Source organism: Takifugu rubripes, chromosome 22 (assembly GCF_901000725.2).
Source record: "Takifugu rubripes chromosome 22, fTakRub1.2, whole genome shotgun sequence".
Classification (NCBI taxonomy): Eukaryota; Metazoa; Chordata; class Actinopteri; order Tetraodontiformes; family Tetraodontidae; genus Takifugu; species Takifugu rubripes.
The window spans coordinates 12,278,698-12,300,284 of NC_042306.1; the positions used below are offsets into that span (position 1 = coordinate 12,278,698).

Sequence of the window (21,587 nt, forward strand, 5' to 3'; positions counted from 1 at the left end):
GTAACTTTAGTCCAAAAATACACAAACCTTACAAAATGGGTCATCCATTCTGGTTTAAATCCAGACTTATATTAACATTTTATTTATTTTATAAGACTTTCAGCGTGTAATAGTTCTGGACCTGAGTCCGTTCAAACCACATTTAAGTGTTTTATAAAGAGGTTTTTATTGTCAGATAAAGAGGGAAGTTCTGATTCTTGCAATCGGAAAGTGGTGGGAGACGATTTACACTTCACATCAAGACTTTGACTCAATTTCAACTTTACACTTCATTTCTAGATAATGTTGGCCGCGTCAGACACTCGTCTGTAACGATTCCCCAGTTCGAACTCGGCTATTTTCATAAATCCGGAACACAAAGCAGAGATTAAAGAATTCCAAGCCAAGAATTAGTGTTGAGTGTTCCTTTAAGGAGTGCGACCACGAGCACAGGTGTCTGCTCCTCTCTCTGGACTAATCCACGCGCTTTCACAAGCTCACTATAATAAGACCACGGACTTAAAGTTGGAGCTGGGATATTCATACTGGTCACACTTATGCCTTAAATCTTAAAGGTGTTGGGTCGCCAGGGAGGAGCGAGGAGACTTTTAAAAATCTGCCATGAGATTTAGTGTAGGAAGACTGACAACTTAAATAAAAATGGACTTGTTTTAATTGTGGATCTTTTTTTCCCTGCCCAAATGAATAAAGGTGTTAATGGGAGACGTGTGCACATCTGGTGTGGGGGGCTGAACGAAGATAACAGTGGGACTTGGAGACAAAAATAAATACATTTATAAACCAAACTCTCAAACCTCAAATCTCAGATTAAGAAGTATCAGCTTAAAAATAATGTCATTAAATGCTTTCTTATCCTGACCCCTGCCTGAACCTTACACCCCTCCATCCTGGTTACACGCTTCTGCTGCAGAGTTCATTTGATATCACTTTATTCAAGACATGAAACAGTTTTATCTGCACTCCACAACGGCTGATCTATAGCGACGAGCTAATATTCTAGTGATCAATGGAACGTTGTCATCTATTTTTAGTCATCCAGTTGGCAGAGGCACGCCACCCCGCGGTTGATCCAGTGTTTCTGTGGCTTGTCAGAAGGTAACTCAATGGACATGACGTAGTTGGTGGAGTGGCCAGTGGTGGACAGGGTCCCCCTGCGAGCACTGGTCTTGTAAACAGGACAAACATAAATGTCCTCGTGTTTAAACTGGGCCATTTCTCCCGGTTTGAGCTTCATGATGGGCAGTGGGTCGAAGAGGATTTTGGGAAGTGACTCTCCAATAACCATGTTCTCTCTGTCCCAGCGTGCCCCCTCAATGAACAGACCCGTAACGTAGGCCCCGTCCTCCGGCTTTTCATCCATGCTGCTCTCTTCTTTGGTCACCTGCAACAAAATAGTGAGTGAATATCATCCAGCTCTTGCTAAATGACTCACCAAAGCCTGAAAGCTAGCAGAGCGTGTCAGTAGTGCGCGCCTCATATTCAAAGCCGAGAAAGTCGATGGGGATTTGGTACTTCCTGGCAAAGTTCTGGGCCACTCCAGTGAGGAAGGACTGGGGAAAGTAGAATCCAGAAATCCAGAAGGTGGTGGGTGCATCATTATCTATCCATTTCTGTGAAAAGATTGTAGAGTCAATCATACAAACACAGATGTGTGGTTATCGCAGTCTACAGGAGACGTAACACATCATAGATTCTTACTTGGAGGAAGTCCAGCCTGGCAAAGAGGTCGGCCACATAGCTTCCAAAAGGCTTGAGAGAGGGGTAAGACTTGGCTGCCCATATAGTGGGTATTTTGCCCACGAGCATGCTATTATAGACATCTTCAAGTTCTGAAGACATAACAATCTGACCCCTCAAAGCTTTGCAGATGTTCACCATGCTGACACGCACCACGATAATAAGTCTGTTGAGGGAAGAGAAAAAGAAAATGACTGTAAATCTTATCTGATTAAAAGAATAAGCCTCTCATCGGTCCAAGTTTTCATTACCTGTTAAAACGAATGATTTCTTGCCTCAAAACCGTATTCATGGACTCTTCATACTTGACTGGATATTTTTCCACCACTTCCTGAAGGTCAAAATTTTGAGGAAGTTTGGACAGGATGTCCTCTGCAAGCTCCTCTACGACTTGCTGCGAAGCAAACAAGCACAAAGTGACTGAACACGTTCCCTCTGGGACCACGCGGAGACATTTCTACAGACACTGTGGCCAACTCCAACCTGAGGAGACTTCCCGCCGCCCGAAGTCTGTCTGGGAAGCGTGAGCAGGACTCCGTTCAGGAGCTGATTGGTCTCCTGGTTGTCCTTCGTGATGTCGGCGTTGCTGTGAAGTCCGAACACGCATGGATCGGCGCATATCGGAAGCTTCCGAAGGTATTTAACATATTCCTGAAATAAAAAGAACAATAATAGGATAAAGTGACATTCGCCTTATATATATATGCTGACCCAGCACTGTTGATGGTACATTTGGAAGGAGGCATTGGCTGGGAAGAAGCTACTTTGGGACTACCTGATGTGGGCTGTGAGCTGGGACATAATACAGGCCTCCCTCACACAGCTCGTAGCAGTCCTTTTCAACCAGGTCTCGACTGTAGAAGATGGACAGCAGCGACATCAGCAGACGCCTGTCCTTATCATCTGTCACCCTCCCACCATAGTTGCACTCGCCTGAAGAGAGATTAAAATGGAAATCACTCCAGAACACGTTGAGCCGCTTATCTAACAAACAACGTAAACTCGGAATATTCGTTTCATGATGCAAAAACAATGAAAACGCCTCTGCTGGGTTTTGTTTTTTTACCTGTGAGGTAGGTAAGGGCCTCCAGCTGAACCTCGTCATAATCATCCAGAAACATCTGGATCTGCCTCATACTGATCTTCAAGTCTGACTCATTAAATTCATAGGGGATATTCCAGCCTGGCAAAAACAAAATCCCAAACGACTATAAAGTTCCAGTACAGTGTATACTACAGTAATCATCAGTGTAAACTTGGTGGTTCTCACCTAGTGGTCCAAAGTTCCTTCTTTCTTGCACTAAAGCGTGGAAAAAAGACAGCCCGAAGAGGAATTTCTGCCAATAAACCGGTTTAGTGCAGCACTCAAAGAAGTCGGGGTCAGAGATGGGGTGGCTGACATAAGAGCTCAGCAGGTTTGCTCTCAGTCCTTTGGGAGGCTCGTTGGTCATTTTCAACCCGTTCTGCAAAATACTGACTGGGAAATGTGGGGACGGATAACTGGTTAACCACAACCTGCAGTGGGGCGAGAACAGGCGGGTTAACTCTTGTTGGTTAATAGGAACGTCTCGTCAAAGTGATCATTTGCTGCAGTGGTTACCTGAAGCTGCGGTGGGTGTTCCCTGGGACGATGGTCTCCTCGCAGATCCTCTCCAGAGCGGGCATCCAGCTGGTGGCCAAGTGACAGTTCTGTAGCACCACCCAGGTCCCCTTCCTGATTGCTTTGTCAATCATGTCCGACGCTATTGGTCCTTGACCTTGTCCCAGAGAAATGGTTTGGGTCTTGTTGCCCCCCATGTTCAGATCATCAGCAAACTTTAACAGGCCTGGAGTTAAAATAATACATAAGTGAATAAACACACGCCCAACTCAACAATAAATGCATCCACATACATTGAAAATTGCGATTCATCACCTGCGGTTGGATCTGTTCCCGGCGACAACACAAAGATGAGGGGCGAGCAGCAGTTGGAGTCGTTGTACGTCCCAGCCAGGTCAAAGTTGGGCGGTTCAATGTACGCCTGTCCCTTATTGGCCACCACAAAATCCTGCACCGCTGGGATGAGTTTATCTGGCCTGAAGCAGCGGATCACTACCATTCTGTCCATCCCCTCGAGCTTGCTCCACTCATCAGGTAGGATCTCCTCGTGGGGCTTTCCAGAATCATAGAAGAGCTTCCACTTGGCGATGTTGTCTTGGACGTGCTGGAAGAAGCCGCCGAGCTTCGGAAGGTTGGACGCCCGGACAATTTCAGACCAGGATTTAATGGAAAGCCACTCTGGAGCAGGGTTGGGGTAGGGGTTATCTAAGGCTATTCCGCCCGTCAGGAGGAAACGCCAGACTTGCTCATCGATCTGACCCTTGCCCTGCATGATGCCGACAGTGAGCAGCAGGGAGAACAGCAGCTTGTCCTTCTCAAAGAGGGAACGACACACGTTTTTGTAGATGCTGAGGGTGAAGTGATCCACGATGTTGAAGAGTCTCTGGTCCAGGTCGTCGCTCGGCTCGCTGTTGGCAATAGAGTTCATGTAGAGGTTGACGAACCAGGTCAAGGAGTACTGGTACATTGGCTCGATGTTGGCCAGCTCCGAAATACAGAAGAACAGAATGGCGGAGTGCTCGGCCACGGGACGGTAACCCATTCGAGTGTCATCGATCTCTTCCTCGGTCACGCTGGCGATTTTCTGCTTCTCCGAGATCTCGATGGAGAGGGTTTTAGAGGACGACAATATTTCAATGGCGGTTTCATTCTCCAGGATGCTGCCCTCAGAAGAGGAGAGCACGTGCAAGATGCGGTCCTCGATTTCCTTCAGTTGCTTGTTGTTGTCAGCGCTCTCTAAGATGAGCTGATGCTTTTTCTCTTCCAACTCAGGCTTCTCTTTAGCTGCCACGATCCCCAGCAGCTGATCCTGCAAACCTTGCGGCGTGATCATGAAGTTCAAAAGACAGACTTTGACAGCCACCTCTGGAAGGTAGTGAGGGTTTCTCAGCCGTGTGGTCATGTAAAAGAAAAAGTTCCGGTTGTATTCCACAATATTGTCCCCGATCTTCATGTATTCTGTACCCTGTTGTTTGAAAGTCAGCTTCATCAACACGGGTTCAATCACTGGGTCGAGTTCCTCGCCAACGTTCTCTAAGAGGACGGGCGTTCCAGCCGGGATGCAGTTCTCCAGCTTCCTCACATAATCGGCATCGGTTAGTTTGATAGTGACCAGATGGTTGGACTTCTCCATGTTTTTGATCCACCGGTTGGCTTGACCTTGAGGGTCAATCATCAGGGGCCACCGGCGGGAGTTAAACACAGTGATTCCATTGTCTGTGGAGTAGGAGTCCACTGGCAGACCAGCAATCTGCCACGACCTGATGGCCACCTGGTTACCCAAAGTGGAGCTCAGGGTGAAGTCACCGGAACAGGGGATTTCCTTTCTCTGGCACTCAGCATGCCACTGCTCCTGGCACTCCGTACGGTAATCGACTGGAAATGCCCCGAGGTAAGAGACAGTTCCAGAGCAGAGGAGGATGTCGCCAGTCAGGTTGTCGTACCTGAAGAAAAGATATAATTAATAAAATACAGATGCTCCGCAACAACCTTTAAGCAAATCTAGGCTGACTTCACTCCAATTACCTGATCTGCAGCTGCTTGGCAGCATCCGTCCACCTGTGCTTCTCTCCGCCCAGTCCTCCGATCAACTTCTCTGCCCTGATCAGCTTCTGAGAACACCATTCAATGTTGTTCTCCAGCTCTTGCTTCTTGTTATTCATGGCAGTCAAATCATCGTTCAGGACTTGGAGTTTGTCTTCAACCTCTTTCAATTCACCTCTTTTAACATCCAACATTTTCATCTGGGCAGCGAGTTCGTCCTCGGCCATCTTCAGCCTCTCCTTCTTGGGGGCCACCACCTTGGCGACCCTATCGTACACCTCCATTGCTCGCACCCAGCTACAAAGACCCTCACAAGCCGACGAGACTTTTGTAATAATGGAGGGCTGAAAGTCGGGGTTGTTTATATAGTTATCTCTAATTTTCTTCATGTATGGGGGGGGGATGTTGTCTTTGTCATAGGTTTTGAGGCTGTCCAAAAGCTTCAGGTCTCCAAGAAGTTTCTTTGATGGGCCCCAGTAGTCTTCGACCATCTTACCTGCAAATCATATATGATAATGTCATTCAAGTCTGAGTAGATCGGGCCTCTAGCTTAATCTACTCTAATGACAGCGATGACCCCTGAAATCCTTAAAACACATTGTGTGTAAAAAGAACTGAATTTCCCCCTTGTGGGATTAATAAAGTCTCTTTTGAGGCTGTGATCTTACCAGATCCTTTAGCATCTTGCTTTCTCTCTGGTTTGATGCCTTTCATGATGCAGATGGACTCCAAGACCAGTTTGACTAGTGCTGGAGGGTTCTGCATAGACTTTAACAGCGTAATGTCTGAGGGTTTTAAGGTGTCCAGGGCGGATAAGGCAGCCTCCAACGCAGGCATAGCTTCTGCCAGGTCTCCCTCACAGTCATCCTGCAAGAGAAATCATTTATGTATTTCTCATTTAACATTTCTTAAAGCCAGACACCAGGTTGTTTTGTGGTGAAAATACCAAGACATCCGTACCTTGATGAGTTGGGCAGCAGCTGCTGCTTCGTTAGCGACCTTCTCGTCGGCGGACACCAGTTCTTTCTTAGCATCCACGTCCACCGTTTCAGCCTCTATCGTCACCATCATTTTGTCTGTCTCAGCTGAGGTCTGGATGAGCTCCGGCTGCAAGGCTGTAAGCTCTTCCTGCATCACTGATACCTGTAGACAAGAAAAGAATGTTATTACAAAAAAAGATGAAAGTAAACAATATTTTGTGTAATATTCTGTGTAATGCTGTCCGGAGTGATGCGTCACCTGAGAGGTAGCAAACTCAAGTTTCTCCAGACCAACCACGTAACGCTCTTTTGCCATAGCCACTTCATTCCTCTTAACATTGAGGAGTGACTTAAAGGTGAGGATAAGCTCCAGGTAGGAGGTTGGTGTCACATAGTTGTGTCTTCTTAATCTGGAGTAGTACCTTTCAGACATATCTCTGGCCGTGGTTTGAAATGTTTTGCACATCTCCACCACCCTGTTGTGACACAGAACAATACGTCAACAATGTCCTGAAAATCCATCAATCCATGTATCCACCTGTCTCTCCTTACTCCAGTCTGACGCGATCGTCCATTTCCACGTCCTCTAGAAACTTGTGGGCCACCATCTCCAAAGCATCATTTGGCCAGGCATGAAACCAATCAATAGTGCAGCAATTGATAAGGGAGGGGAACATCCTGAGGCGGTTCCTGAATGCATCACCAATTGGACTCATGGCTTTGGAAACAACAATTTAGGTTAGAAAACAAAACTGGGTGGAAAATGTGATGAACGTATCTGTAGGAGCGCCTACCCAACACAATATGAAGGTTCATCTTCACCCGGTCAATGAAGAAGTTGTACATTGACAGTGGGGTGGCGTCGATATTTCTGCACTCTATTCTGGCAATCTCCTGCATTTTCTCTATGACTTCACCCCGTTCGTCCGCAGGAAAAATGTTGGGCACGTCGCCAGTGTTGAGCAGCATGTTGATATCTTCTACCATGGCCTCGTCCTTAATCTGACTATCAGTGAACAGGAACACCATACTTTTCCCTTCAACGCCCGATTTAGTCATGAGGGTCTTCAGATCTTCCCGCCAGTCTGCCATGCTGTAATTCTTGGTCAACTCAATCTGGAATAGGGTGTAATCAGTGATGAAAGTTGCTAGCTTGGTGGCGCTCTGACGCCCTGAACCACCAATGCCCACGAGCAAGAGGTGGCCGTTGTCTTGTTTCAGCACACGGCAAATGCGGGAGACGTGTTCAATGCAATACTTGCACATCACAAGAGGCATCGGTGCCTTGCTTGTGCTGTTGTACTCGTCCAGGTATTGCTCCATTGCAGATTGCAAAGACGACAGGTCTCTAATCTCGTCGTACGCCCTAATGTCGGCATCGGGATTGGAGTAGTCTCCAAAAAACAAGCTACGGATGTCTTCGTCCTCCACCTGTCCGTCTGGGTTAAGATGGCCAAGGAGCTAAATGAAAAAAAAAATCAGTGCAGTTAAACACAAGATGGAGGTTTTTGAGACCTAATAAACTGAGTCCAATGACAATAAGCTTACGAAACTAAGGTTTTATAACCAAATGAAATCATAAGCCTCAGATTTCTTATTTCTTATCGCGAGACTGCAAAAAATCTGCGTGATAGACAAATCATCATATCAAATCAACATAAGCCGTAACAAAATTCGGCTTTAGATGTTGCCGCTTGCGTTTACCTCGTCCATACTCTTCTGAAAGAAGGTTCTGGTTCTCTCCTTGACAATATCAAAGAAAGCCTCCTTGTCTTTGTCTTCGATGAACCTGTCAGAAAACACGCGGTAGACCTCGTGGACCCAGAGGCGAATCAGCTTGTCTCCCTCCTGTTTTAAGGGGCAAACGTGCATAAGGAGAAGATCGAGCAGCCCAGGACAAACGTCGTAAACATTTAAAGATCAACTCTACAAATACCTGCAAATGTGTGTGTGGCACGAGAAGCGCGCCGCGGATCACTCGAGCGAAATCCCGCAGGTTAAAAATGTAATGGGACTTGGATGGGGTTGGAAGGAAGTGGTCTATGGAATCCTTATAGACTGCCATGGTGGCTTGGACCATGCTTTGCCCCAGACTGGATACAGGAGAAAACACATTAACCCTTTCTTATGATGACAATTAATGTATGATATATTACACAGGACATTTGACAATCCACCTGGAAAAAGACATGTCGAAGCCCTTGCTGAAGTGCCAATCGGTGATGGAGCAGAATATCTTGGTCAGCGTTTGATCATCGAAGGAATTGATGGAGATGACGTTCAAGTGACGAGTGAAGCGACCTGACATTGCAAACAGTTTATTAAATACAGCGGTGCTTTTGATTAAAAGAAAGACATGATGACTTTAGCAGTACCTGTAATATCATTCTTTCCACCTCCAGGAGGCCCCATGGCAGATATAAACAGCACGTCGATTATGTTCAATTTGGAGGTGTCCTTCTTGTCATACCAGTGACGGTGATCAATCCACTGTCTCAACAGCTCAATTGGGGGTTGAGCACCATACACCTCTTTAGCCGGCATGTTAAGATCATCTATATAATCGAGAACCGTAGCATTCAAACGGCAGTCAAGTATTTTTCTATGTGCGTGCTCATCCTGCTGTGTTAGCATCCACTTACCAACATAAATAATACACTTCTTTCCAACAGGGGGCCCAAATACACCCTTTCTCCTTCTGTCCAGTTTGGCCATGATGATTTCTTGAATCTGTGTCGATGCGGTTCGTGCTGAGAAGTCGATACAGTTTGGAGTGTACTTGTCTTTAGGAAGCTTTACTAAGAAGCTTTTATTGATGACAGATTTTCCTGTGCCAGTGGGTCCCACAAAAAGCATTGGAACCTCCTGCTCCAAATAGGTATGCAAGAAAAACTTCTGACGTGCAGTCTCCATGGTTGGGATAATGAGATCTCCCACCTGATGAGGATATAACGAGTCTTAAAAAAGTGCAACTATTCCAGCATCATTGTTCCTACAAAACACACTTACATTGGCCCCATCTGCAATTTTGCTTTCTTCATTACTGATGGATTCAGTCCAATTATTCCACTCTCCTGATTCAGTCAGGTAGTAGTAGTCATAAACAGTGCCTGCACAAAAGTAGGTAAAATTAGCCACTACAAGTAACAAATAAATTGCAAGTATATCTATATTTATGAGGGCTCGCCACCTTTCTCAGGGAATACGTGGCTCCTATTAATTGTGATGGCCTTGGGCACTGGGTACTGCGGGTTTTTGCCTCCGATGAGAGCACGAAAGAATTCATCAAATTTGGCGCGACAATCGCCAGCGATAGTCCCACCCAGACTCCAGACGGCCGCAAACAAGAATAGAGACTTTAGCCACTCGGTGACTTCTTCGTCATTGGAACTTGTTGAAGTGATGTCATCTACATCTAGGAAAGAATGTAACAAAAAACATAAATATATGTATTCTGGTAGCTGTCGAGGTAAAAAAAAAAAAGAAAGATCCCCACTTACTTATGAGACAGGTATACAACTTCATTAGGCTGGAAGTCAAGTGAATGGGGGAGGTTTTAATAACAAAGCGACACTGGCCCTCTACGAAATCTAAACTGGGCTGAACTAGCCAGTCAAACATGCCCTTAATCTGTGTTAGAAAATACAAAAGACAAAAATGCACGTTAAATCCAGCACATGCAGTGTGTGGGTAAAAAGGTATTTTGAAAAGCCACAAGTAATCCCACCATTTCTTTCTGTTTGCCCCTTAGATTAGCAGGCAGGGTCTTGATGTAAGAATCTCGGAGCGGATGCCAGCCAAGCTGCAGTGGCTCCATGTAGATCATCCCACACCTTTGGAAAGTTCAATACATTCAACCATAGTTCCTCTACTGCTCAATTGCTGCTCCAGGCTTTGTAGCTTACCTGCTGACTGTAGCTGGAGAAGCTTGTTCTAGGTCGGCCGTTTCAAAAATCAAGCTCATTTTTGAGCTCATCTGAATGATCTCACCGCTCATCAGACAAAGCTAGCACACAAGGGAGGAACATGATTTTTTTTTAAATGCCATAAATTTACCATACATTTTAACTGAATAGCACAGACTACAATAATCCTGTGGCTGGCAAGAGGAAATCATACAAAAAACAAACAAACAAAAAAAAAAACAGAAGCGCCTTTACCTTTTTGTTATCATCTAAAACAGTATTCATGTTCTCAATCCAGACTGCATCAATGGGGCCATCAAAGATGATCCACTGACGATTCTCTGACGTAGAGAGGGCCTGATTTCTAAAGGAGGTTGCGAGTACGCCATCGGACCACTCGTAGCTCACTGGATCAAAGGAGCCATACAGCTGACCCATAGGAATGGCCTTGGGATTAATGACGCAGTAATTCACTGCAAACTCCTCTATTAGTTTTTCTGAAATATGACAAGATGACAAATATTGGTATTAAAAAAGACACATCGTTTTTACAGTGAAGCTGAACAACAATGGCATTTAAATAGTAAAATGCATACCCTTAGAAAGGTCAGTAAGGGCCGCCGAAAGAACTTTATATGCGCAGGTTTTTCCTCCTTGAGGGTCTCCGACGATCATGAAACCGTGACGTACCAACATCATCTCGTACACCTACACAAAGCAGAATATGAGCTCCATTCGGTTCCAACAGTCTGCAGCACCTTAGAAAGTGTTCCTCAATAACAACCTGAATAATTTTGCCAATGAACCAGGAGACGGACTGAAGATTGAGCTTGGCGATATTATTATTAATAGCCTTGAGGAGGAGATCATAGTCTGGTTTTGGAAGGGACACTCCGGGAAATAAATCCGAGATTATACCCTGTTGGAATTAGAGTTACCAAGAGTTTGTTCAGAATCCTGACGTACCAAATGAAAAGTGATTTGGTTTCTTTAGCTATGTCACCTCGAACAATGGAACATCCTGTGGCAGAAACTTGGCCATGTTGACATCCATCAGGGCTCTAAGCAACAGCACGCTTTCATTCTCATTTGGGTACTTGAGCCTTAGGTTTCCTGCTGCAGTCAGCACAGACTTGACAGCTCGCATACCGTAGTCATAGTGGTGCTGAGAAGACAGCTGCTCGGAGCACAAACGGTACGTAGCCACGATTTTCTGGGCCAGACTGTTGGGATTTTAAAAACTTGGTGTGAGTGATACTGAACGGCAGTCAGAGCCAAAAGCCAAACCTGGGATTTGGAGACATTTCATCAAGGCAACCTTCACACATACGGTACCTGCGCGATTCAATAAAGCCCATGGAGTATAATGAGATTTCTCCGATGAGACAATAGTCTGGCACCATCATAGCCACTGTACGGAAAAGAGCCTAGAACCAGATATCATCGATCAGTCATCCAATTCTAGTCTCATTCTGACTTTACAAATTCTTTCCATCATTATATTGTAACTGAAAGGTCCTGGAGCGGTAGTTATGGCACTGGCACCATGACCATGTGACCTTTCATAGATGGGGTAGTACTTACCTTCAGGTTGTCTGGGAGCTCAGCTCTCCCAGCATAACCAGGATTCATGGTGATGAAAACAGAGCAGGTCGGGTTGAGAGACAATTCTGTCCCCTCAAACAAGAAGGTCTTCAGATTGCGACCAATGGCCCGCTGTATACACAGGACCTGCTGGGCCACCACAGACAGCACCTCCACCTGTAGCACACGCCATGTTGTATCAAAACCAGTCATCCGGATCAAACACATGCAATCACTGTTTATACAAGCACAGAATTTGTGCAAAGGATACTAATTTTACTTATAATATGAAATAGATGGACAAATTATGGGAGTAGACACGAAAAGAGGAAAGTGCCAAATAATTTGCTCACCTCAATACGGTTGAACTCGTCAAAGCATGCCCAAGCCCCGGACTGAGCCAGACCTTTGAAGAACTTACTCATGGCCTTGTAGTCCAGGCCATCAGAGCAGTTAAACACCACACACTACAAACAAACCCATGATTAGTGATTTTCACAAAAACGCAATTCAAAGAGTTGTTTTTATGCCTTAAAATGGGCACCTGTTTAGCCAAAGCCTTTGCCAGATCTTTAGTGGTTTCAGTCTTTCCAGTACCAGCAGGACCCTCCGGAGCCCCTCCCAAAGTCAACTTCAGGGCTCCCATCAGAGTTCTAGTGCAGCACAAAATAATTGGGTCAAAGGACAGTTTTAAAGCCGATAGATGGAATGTTGGAATTGAATGGTTACCTGTAGCATCGGTCAGTAAGTGGTGTGATCACCAGACGGGGTGAATTGCCCAGATATTCATAACCGTACTTCAAGGTGGTAGTGATCATTCGTAACATTACATCGTCGTCCCTCCAGAAATATTGCAGTTGTGAAAGCCATTTAAAGTCATTTAATGAGCAGACGCCCTCCTCTGACAGCTGTGCAACCACATCGCGAGCTGGGAGAGGACAGAAATGGATTTACTAGGGTGACAAGTTATATTCTTTTTTACAGTATAACACTTCTTAGTTGTACAACTGTACGATGACGGGTGATAGTAGTCGTCATTGTGAAAATGCGGGCTACATTACCATGAACGTCTATCACGATGAGAGCGCCGATGGTCATCCTTGCACCTGCTGGCAAATTTCCACGGACCACCTGGACAATATCAGCAATCTGATTGTTGCATTTTTCCACATAGGCCTTGGAAATGGGAGTCGACATAAATCCATCAGTCATTAATCTTTGCGCCTAATTCTGGTAGTTAAAAGAAAAACAGTAAAAAGAAAATAGCGCACAGGCAGAGAGTTGGCCTGGATGGCCTCCGATACTTCCGTGGTCCAAAATACAGAGGAGGCGCAAATGACAACTTGCCCGGGCCACAGCAACACCCACTCCTTCCTCGGCACCTAAACACAAATATCACACAATACAGTTTGATTTTTACATAGTTTATGTCTACAACAAAAAGAAGAGCCCAGTCCTAAATATTTGATATTACTGCAGAAGATAACTCATAGACATTCTTAAAAGAAATGATATCTAGATGCTATATCAGTACATTGTCCATAAAATATTCCAGAATTGTTTCAACGTATCTACTGACAATTCCAGTGAAAAGTGTTGGAAACATTATAAATAGCTTGTGTTGTGTACCTCTGTATAGTTAAGCAATCCCTGATGGATGACATCGCGAACGCTGCTCAACATCAACTTCTCCACCTGCAGAAGCCATTTCTCCACCATACCCTTAAAGACACGATCGACTTTTGAGTGTACGTCAACCACTCTGTAAATTTGCTCAGCACAAAAGATGTTGTTAACAATAAAGTCGGTAAATCTGTGTTCTGTGACGTACCTTAGAGTCAGCGGGATAGATGTTTTCTATGAAGGGCATCGTCTCTTTCTCCGAGCTGATCATCCCTGTGATCGCCATCTCCTCAGTGAACTCCAGTTTGGCAATGCCCTCAAAGCACTTCTTGAGGTGGGGCTGCACACAGAGTGGGTCTTTGGTCTGCGACAGGATTTGCAGCAGCTCGTCGTTGGACAAGAAAAAGAACCTAGAGATTGAAAGGAGATGCGATAAGGCGTTTGTTGATGGCCTTAGAAAACTTAGACATGATTATTACATTGAATCATACTCTCGTATGACTTCAGTTAATCATAAACACCTTGGAAAATAGAGACGCTTCTTCTCCAGGTAGATGTTCAGACCCTTGTGGATTTCCTCTAAAAGTTCATTAGACTCCAGCAGCCGTTCTAGCATCCTGGGCTGGTTTGTGACAACCAGCACGCGTGTATCGATTACCTGAAGCAAACAAACGTCATGATGGGACAAATTTCGGAGTAATTACAGAAGACCACCATGTGTATCCAGAGGGATCCTACCGCTTCAGCCATGATGTTCTTCCAGTAGCCGTCCACGATGCCAAACTTGCCTCCCTCCACAGGCATCTGGGCAATGATGTCCTCAGAGCTAAAGATGGGCTCCAGGTAGAGCCAAGTCAGTTGGCACTTAATCAACGCGTCTAGGATATCCTGTATGGACACCAGCCGTTCCTCCCATTGCTAGAGAAAAGATGATTATACCAAAATTTAGAAAAGCATTGTGGCTCCGATATTCACCGGACTTCAGAGGAATACGGCAAACTTGAAATTCTGCAGGAAAAATCAATTAAAAATAATCGCAAAGAACACAAAAAAGTTATTCAGTTTAAAGTTAGCTTAAAAAAAACAGTCATCCGTAGTTTTGGTTTCTGTGCTTTCATCCATTCTTGTGGGAATCAAGAGTGTTTGTGTTTTGTCAAGTCCTACCTTGCATTCAGTTTCAATTGGCTTAATGAAAGGAGAACTTCGCATTGTCTGGACTTTAATGATGTGGTCATCAAGCAGAACCTGGATATCGTCCACAGCCGACACCGTGCTGGTATCCTAAAACGCACCACGGATGCATAAAACAGGAGGTGGGACGGGTGAGTGTATGCTGACGATACGTGTGCTGTTTGGAAGAGGTAACAGCCATGCGTCTGTCTTACCGTGTCTCTGTACTGAGTGAAAGTGAAGCGGAGATCAGCCCATTCCTCCATCATCTTGTTCATGTTCCTCTCCAGCGTGTATTCTTTACCGGCCAGAGCTCCAATCTCTTCCAATCTATTGCAAAGTTAAACAAGAGTTTCACTACCATGTCTTCAGCCTTGCAAATGTATACTTAACAAAAAAATCAAGATCCTTTTTCCCCTCTTAATTTTTCATTCTAAATATGTCGTTTTTCTAATATTTTAGGCGTACTTGTGAGAATAATCCGAAAGTCCCGCTTCCAACATGTCACTGAGCGAACACTTGTCGCCTGGTTTGAGTTCAGTGCCCACGATGCTGCTGATCTGCATGTTAAAAAAGCAAATCACATCAGATGGACAGGACAGAGTGGACATCATATCTACTATAATCTACAGAATGAAAACCCTGTCGGCTGACCTGCTGCCAGTGGCGCTCTTTGAGTCCTGGGTTACTGATGGTTGAGAGGACGGGCATGTGCAGCTTGAATTGTTCTACCTTGGCCCGAAAGCTTTTGGCCACGAGTTGAGGCCCAGGCAGGTTAGAGAAAGTCCTGCCCAGCTTGTGCAGGGTTTTCCACATGACGTCCAAGTCATCGTTGATGGCCTCGGAATCCAGATTTTTGAAAGGACCTGCGGGTTAAATGATGGGGGGGGGGGGGGGGGGGGGGGGGGGTTGTATGTGAGAAAGGTTGAGCTTTGAAAACCTCGTCGCAACATGAAAAGGATAAAGCGTATACATCTACCTCGCATCCAGACGTCTGACATGTTATTAAAGTTCAGTGCTGTGGTCCAGAGTTGTTCATGTGGCATCTTGTCAGCGATCAGGGTTTGGATCATTGGGAAACTGGTTTTCCCCTTTTCCAGCAAACTCTGCTCATTGTTGATGTCCTAAGGTAAATAGTTCCCCCCCCACAAAACAATGAATCCTTGATACAGGTCAACATATACGGCGTTACAAGGAGCGCTTCTACCCCCACGCAGGGGGATGAATGTCACCTCTATCTCTTCGAGATATTCCTTCAGTTTGAGATTGATTTCATTGATCGTTCCCACGTTTATGTTCAACTCCTCAATGCTTATCAGCTCCTTCTTCTCCATCGACTCTATGAGTTTGCTCAACTTCTGCATGTTCTCATTAAGGTCCGCTATCCTGAGGGAGTGAAATAGCAGGTGTCAAGGTTAGGAAAGCACTAGCTGGGGTTCCGGATGAATACGGAGCAGCTGGCGAGCTGACGATAAGGGACAATCTGAACTAAAAGTGGGGCGTTGATCAATAAATGCAAAGTTAGTGGACATCATTCCAACAAACACAATGCAGAAGGGTTAATATTTGCTTACCGTTGTTTAATATGTTCTTCAGTTTGTTCTCTGGTGATGACTAAACGAACCTTATTTTCTTCAAGCTTCTTCAAGATCTTTTTCGGCCACGCAAACACACAAGCGTTTAACTTTACATCATCCACTTGAGGAAAGGAGAGATGGAAAGCAAAAACTTCCTCAGTGCTCATTTGGTATTTAAATGTTTGTAAGTGGATGTAAAGCGAAATGTTAGACATACAGGATAGAATTGCACAATCCATCAAGAAGCGGAGTCGAAATATCGCTATCTTAATTTCATCTATTAACTTGAAAATAGTGTCTTCAGTGGTCTTGACTATGAACTTGTCGAGTGTCACCAGTTGCTTTGTATTTTCTGGGATGCTGCTGATGGTCTCGGTGATCTCGTCATACTTTCGACAGATCCTGGACAAGAAAAGCAGACATTCAGCTATACTAACACTTAAACCAGGTCTGCTGTTGCTCCATGAAATCTCGTTACCCTTCGTTTAGGGCTCGGTTTTCTTCCGTTTGGAAGGTGATCAACGTGTTCTTCAGGCCCTCTGCACGGTCCCGCAGCTCAATATTCAGCTTGCCAGCATTCAGACAAAACATGGAGAGGGGCACTAACGTCTGTAAATAAGCAATCTGCTGGCACAGCTCATTGAACGGCTTGATGTTCTAGGAGAAGGATACAAAGATCTCAGCAAACAAATCAGAGAAACGTTCCAAGTTGAAAAAAGGCTTTGGAGCAAAGGTAAAATACCACAGTGAATTCTTCCATTGAGTGCGTCTCGCTCAGAAATGTAGATATTTGCTCATTTGCTGTGAGGTCTATTAAACCACTGTATTTTTCATAGACATCCAAATACCTAAAAATGAGGCAGAATACATAGGAATCGTTTAACAAAGTCCCTGCAGCTGATTCAAGTTAAACTAAAAATAGCTGGTTGAGGATGAATCAAATAAAGGGCTAAACCAAAAATGCTCTCCATTAGCCAACACCAGTCTAATCACCCCAGTTCTTACCTCATAGGCCCCTCGGTGCTTTTGTCGAAAACATCTTTGGTTTTTTTAATCAGTTCTCTGACAACCACCTCACTGTGATGGACAGTGCGGATGGACAAGTTCTCAATGTCCTCATACAAGATACATTCCACCTGTACGAGTGAAACCAAAATGGCTCTAGTGACCGGCTCGAGTGAAATAGAAAGAACAATAATTGCAATCAATTATACTTTGGGAATGTTCTCCGATGCATTGATGATTTCCATGAACGATCTGTTAATAACCTCCCAACATTCCTTGAAACTGGGACTGAATTCAATGTGAGGTTCCTTCACTTCCAACTCAACCAGCAGCATCTGAGGTTTGATGATGTCGCTGTCTTCCTGCAGGACAGGGGGCAACAGCAGCAGTTTAAAGCCCATCCTCTTACTTTCTCAACACTGCTTCCATGTTAAGAACAAGCTAAAGTGTTTATTCAGACCTTATACTTGCAGATGAAATCGAATAAGTCATTCAGTGAGTCTAGGACCAGCGTTCGGAGCTGCAGTGACATGAGAGATGACACCCAGCTAAAGAACTCCAGGACGTATACGGGAGCCTCTGCTGTCTGTGGTATGCACTGACGCCAACTGCTGCTATATTTCTCGAGGAGAGCCGCACACTGAGGTACCCACCTAAAATTCAAGATAAGCATCTTTAAATTCCATCAGATCAATTTTAATCTCTATAATAGTTGCATTATAACCATTTTTTTTAAACAAGTAAAAGACAGGTGCTGATTTAAAGTGTCTAACTCACTTGTTGACCAGTTCCTCTCTTGTGGCTTGGCACTGTCTCCGGACAAATGCCTCGAAATGTGAGGGGATGAGGGGGAGGCCGGCAGATGAAAAGTCACTGACATTGACAAATCTCAAGGATGAGAATCTAAAAAAACATATCAATTTGTTATTTATCCTATTACGTAATACCAATTGAGAGTCCAGTCTATGCGAGTCTACTCTCAAAAACTGAATTCCACTGAATAAAAAGAACAGAGGTGGGATGAACTGTAAAAAAATACTGATTTCATCCTGGCAGATTTTTTTTTTTTTACATTACCTTTTTAGCCAAATGTTCTGCAGGACGATCGTCATTGCAGAAACGGCAAAGAGGTGATTTTTTATCCACGCGCAACTCTCCTTGTACCCAGATTCCCAAGGCACGGGTGCATGGATGACTCTTTTGGGAAAGGGCGTGGGGACATTGTAAACAGCCAGTCGCCTGCGTTCAGAAGGGTCCAGCAGGACATAGTCAACTAAAAGAAGAACAAAATCCAGGAAGTCGAACGTAATGATGAAATAGAACAAAAGGGCGGTAACCCCTTTGGCATTTCTCATACCTATGCTCTTTCTGAAGCTGAAGTAATAATAGACTACGACCTTGGCCTCCAAATTTTGCTTGATGAGCTGAAGCTGCTGGTTACTTTCAATGTCAGGAGGCAAGAGGCGCCGGATGTTCATCATTTGTTGGCGCGTGGGCGGGGGCAGTTCGGAGATGGGGATAATCTGTTTGATGTAATGCATGTACCTCTGTGCAAACAAAGCCAAAGGTCAAACCAGGATCCTGCAGGCCAACTGAAAGTTCATGGCAAACTGCTTACTCACCTCCCGGTCTTTATTACTGGGTTCAGTCTGCATTTTTCTCTGTTTTTCTTCCCGGGCTTTCATCTTACGCAGTTGCTCCTCAGGAGTCATGGGCGGACTGCTCATAGCGGCTCTTCTTTCTGCTTGGCTTCGCCTTAAAAACAAAGCACAAAGTGCTGCAAACCTCCCCCCACAATATTCATCCTAAAATTCTCCTGTGACAGTCCAATGACCTCATCCTTGGTGAAACCATTTGCTGCTGTTCAGATGGGACGCTAGCCATCCGAGAAGGTGTGCGTCGTCTCGGCATTTCAGTTTTAATCTCCTGGGCCACCAATCGGTAGTTTTTACCAATGTAATCGGCGGGACTCCTGCTGGTAAACAGCTCGATGTAAGGAGCTAAACACTGGCCAGAACTGAGCTGCAGGATGTGTGGGTAGAGAGTGTGCTGCGAGACTCTCTGAAGGAAACCGACAGGAAAAGCAGTCTCATTCCAAATTCATCATATGTGAATGTATTGGATCTCTATAGCGCAGCGTCACAGCAAATACCTGATACAGCTCTGAGGGCAGACACGTGCTACAGATGGACTCATCCTCGATCTGGAGATGTTCAAACAGAATAGAAATAATTGCTGGGAAGAACATTATTGCTGACACGGGCAGATCATTTTATTAATTTCATCAAGGTATCTGAGGGGCCCAAACCCTCTAATCCATAATGGCTATGCAGAGACTGATACTCGTACCTCACTGTCGCTGCTGGAGTCGTCATAACTCTGCAGAGGATTAGAAGAAACAATATTAGGGTTTGCTGCTCAACTCCCCTACCCTGACACCTGTGCATCCTGCTACGCGCAGCATGACTGACACATTTTGTGCACCTCGCAGTTCTTCCGGAGGTGCAGAGAATCAAGTGCCGGCTCTCAGTAACTTACCGCATCGTATTCTGTGTCTCTTTCCATAGTTGTGGACCGAACTTGCTTTATCGATACTCTTAATAAACACGGCTAATTGTTGTATAACGTACGTAATATAGTTTGTTGCTACTGATGAAAGCTCATTTAAACTTTTGCCATTGACAGATTAAATAGTGAAGCTCCTTTGACCTTTGATCATTGAAAAGATTGAAGGGCAGCATTGAAGAGGACGATGCGGTGATGCTTCAGCCAGGCTGTGGTTGGGCAGGGACGCATGATTCAAGCCAGGTTAGCCAAGTTATTCTGGAGAACTCATTGCCTCGCATTGTCCACCCACCTCTACTGGTGTTTCCAGGAGGAGAATGCTCCATGCCACACAGCTAGGATGTTCAAGGTATGGATGAAGGACCACCAGATCAAAGTCGGCCCCACAAGACCTAAACCTCACTGAAAACTTCTGGCCTCCATATATGTTCACGACCCCCACCTCATACGCACAAAAACCTACGACACAGCCCAAATTAACGCCGGTGCGGCAGCCACGCAGGTACCTCTCCCCCGGGAGGATTGGTGACCCTGACGTGATCCAATGTGGCATGAAGAAGAAGAAGACTCCACACAGGTTTTTCTCTGTATTTCTTTATTGAACAACAAATTCGAATGAATGAATGCTAATATTGCACCAAAAATATAAGGGCGAGCAAAACGCCCCCAAGCCATAATCACCTGGGTGAGAGGTACCTGCCTGCCCACTACACAGGTACATTATGAGATTACCTGGTTTTTTCCTTCTATTTTAACACTTTATCCTAGTGTTTATCTGTGTATCCTGCTACACGCAGCAGGAAATAAAAAGATTGACATTTTTTGGGCACCTTGCAGTTCGTACAAAGGTGCAGAGTATACATCATGTTCTGTACTTTCCATAGTTGCAGCGTGGCTGAGGTTTAACAATACTAGTACAAAGGGGGTAGTTACAGTACAATATAAAAGTGGTCGCAATATAATATTTTGATTTGGATCAAAGATAATTTGACTAATGAATGATTAAATAGTCCTTTGAGGGCCGGTTAAAGCAACGTTGAATGAGTTCACAGCCATGACTGATCATCCCTGAGATGAATAAGTTAATATTATTATTCCCTGTCAAACACATCAATAATTCGATTTAGAATTGTGGTGACCCAGTTTGGACCCACCCCCACCCCACTTCCCCCCACATGCCGATCACACCGTCCTTGACATGAACCCTTGGAGCCCACTGAGGCCTGGGGGCCACAAACCATCCGGATCCACCCTGTCCAGAAGCTTTTCCTCAGCCATCAGGCAAACTGAGTCACTCCAGATAAAATCATGTCTTTTTAAAGAGTGAAATCAAACATCAGAGATTTTAATCATCTTACTTTGTTCGTTTATGTCAACCCGAATCTTCAGGTCTCGAGTTCCACTCCATCACCTCCGCATCACCTTGACATAATCATAGAAAAGGTTTAATTCAGTGTGGTTAAATACTATATAGCGCTAACACTTATACTTTCATTAAAAAGAATAATGACGGGTAAGACAGTGCCGGTGTGAGTTTTAGCGGGTAATTTTCAAGTTAACGAGTGATAACACCATTAGACGCTAACAGCTAGCAAAAAGCCCTGCTCATGAGCAAAAATCTTTTATTCATTGTCACGATAAACTTGACGATACTTACTTGTATAATAAAAGCGTAATAAATCTTTTTAGATGGACCATCCATCTCTGGTAGAAGAGACGCCATGTTTGCGTTGCCATGGAAACAATGATACGCGCAAGATTAATCAGTCCTTTAAGTACCACTTGTTCTAATAAGCCA

General features: G+C 44.8%; 1 protein-coding gene across 1 annotated transcript; it reads right to left on the bottom strand.

The window, feature by feature from the left end:
* Positions 1–912: 912 nt before the first annotated feature.
* Positions 913–21,532, bottom strand: dnah3 (dynein axonemal heavy chain 3). Its single transcript, XM_029831152.1, has 62 exons — positions 21,148–21,532; positions 19,574–19,603; positions 19,377–19,427; positions 19,059–19,285; positions 18,847–18,979; positions 18,582–18,771; positions 18,302–18,497; positions 18,002–18,127; positions 17,685–17,877; positions 17,434–17,586; positions 17,225–17,355; positions 16,962–17,067; positions 16,698–16,876; positions 16,437–16,621; positions 16,217–16,340; positions 15,875–16,028; positions 15,622–15,766; positions 15,297–15,508; positions 15,111–15,202; positions 14,858–14,972; positions 14,637–14,753; positions 14,211–14,390; positions 13,994–14,130; positions 13,681–13,882; positions 13,479–13,571; positions 13,121–13,231; positions 12,911–13,025; positions 12,579–12,777; positions 12,394–12,502; positions 12,203–12,316; positions 11,850–12,026; positions 11,601–11,692; positions 11,269–11,488; positions 11,050–11,184; positions 10,862–10,973; positions 10,521–10,762; positions 10,266–10,366; positions 10,088–10,193; positions 9,861–9,990; positions 9,551–9,775; positions 9,370–9,470; positions 9,003–9,297; positions 8,736–8,915; positions 8,538–8,661; positions 8,297–8,453; positions 8,065–8,208; positions 7,155–7,821; positions 6,913–7,078; positions 6,620–6,836; positions 6,341–6,523; positions 6,049–6,247; positions 5,363–5,876; positions 3,653–5,280; positions 3,338–3,563; positions 3,008–3,252; positions 2,804–2,920; positions 2,513–2,670; positions 2,221–2,388; positions 1,989–2,131; positions 1,699–1,903; positions 1,473–1,610; positions 913–1,381 (listed from the first exon to the last, which is right to left on the bottom strand). Exons 4-62 carry the CDS (start codon positions 19,133–19,135, stop codon positions 1,028–1,030), a joined length of 11,757 nt encoding a protein of 3,918 aa, XP_029687012.1. The 5' UTR covers positions 19,136–19,285; positions 19,377–19,427; positions 19,574–19,603; positions 21,148–21,532; the 3' UTR covers positions 913–1,027.
* Between the last annotated feature and the right edge of the window lie 55 nt (positions 21,533–21,587).

Bases quoted from the DNA above. Each gene is read 5' to 3' on its own strand.
- dnah3 (XM_029831152.1), bottom strand. From the start codon at position 19,135: ATGCCGAGACGACGCACACCTTCTCGGATGGCTAGCGTCCCATCTGAA. The intron at 9,471-9,550 runs GTGGCGAGCCCT...ACTTTTGTGCAG, and splicing joins CCACGTATTCCCTGAGAAAG to GCACTGTTTATGACTACTAC. The intron at 7,822-8,064 runs GTAAACGCAAGC...TTTTTCATTTAG, and splicing joins TTCAGAAGAGTATGGACGAG to CTCCTTGGCCATCTTAACCC.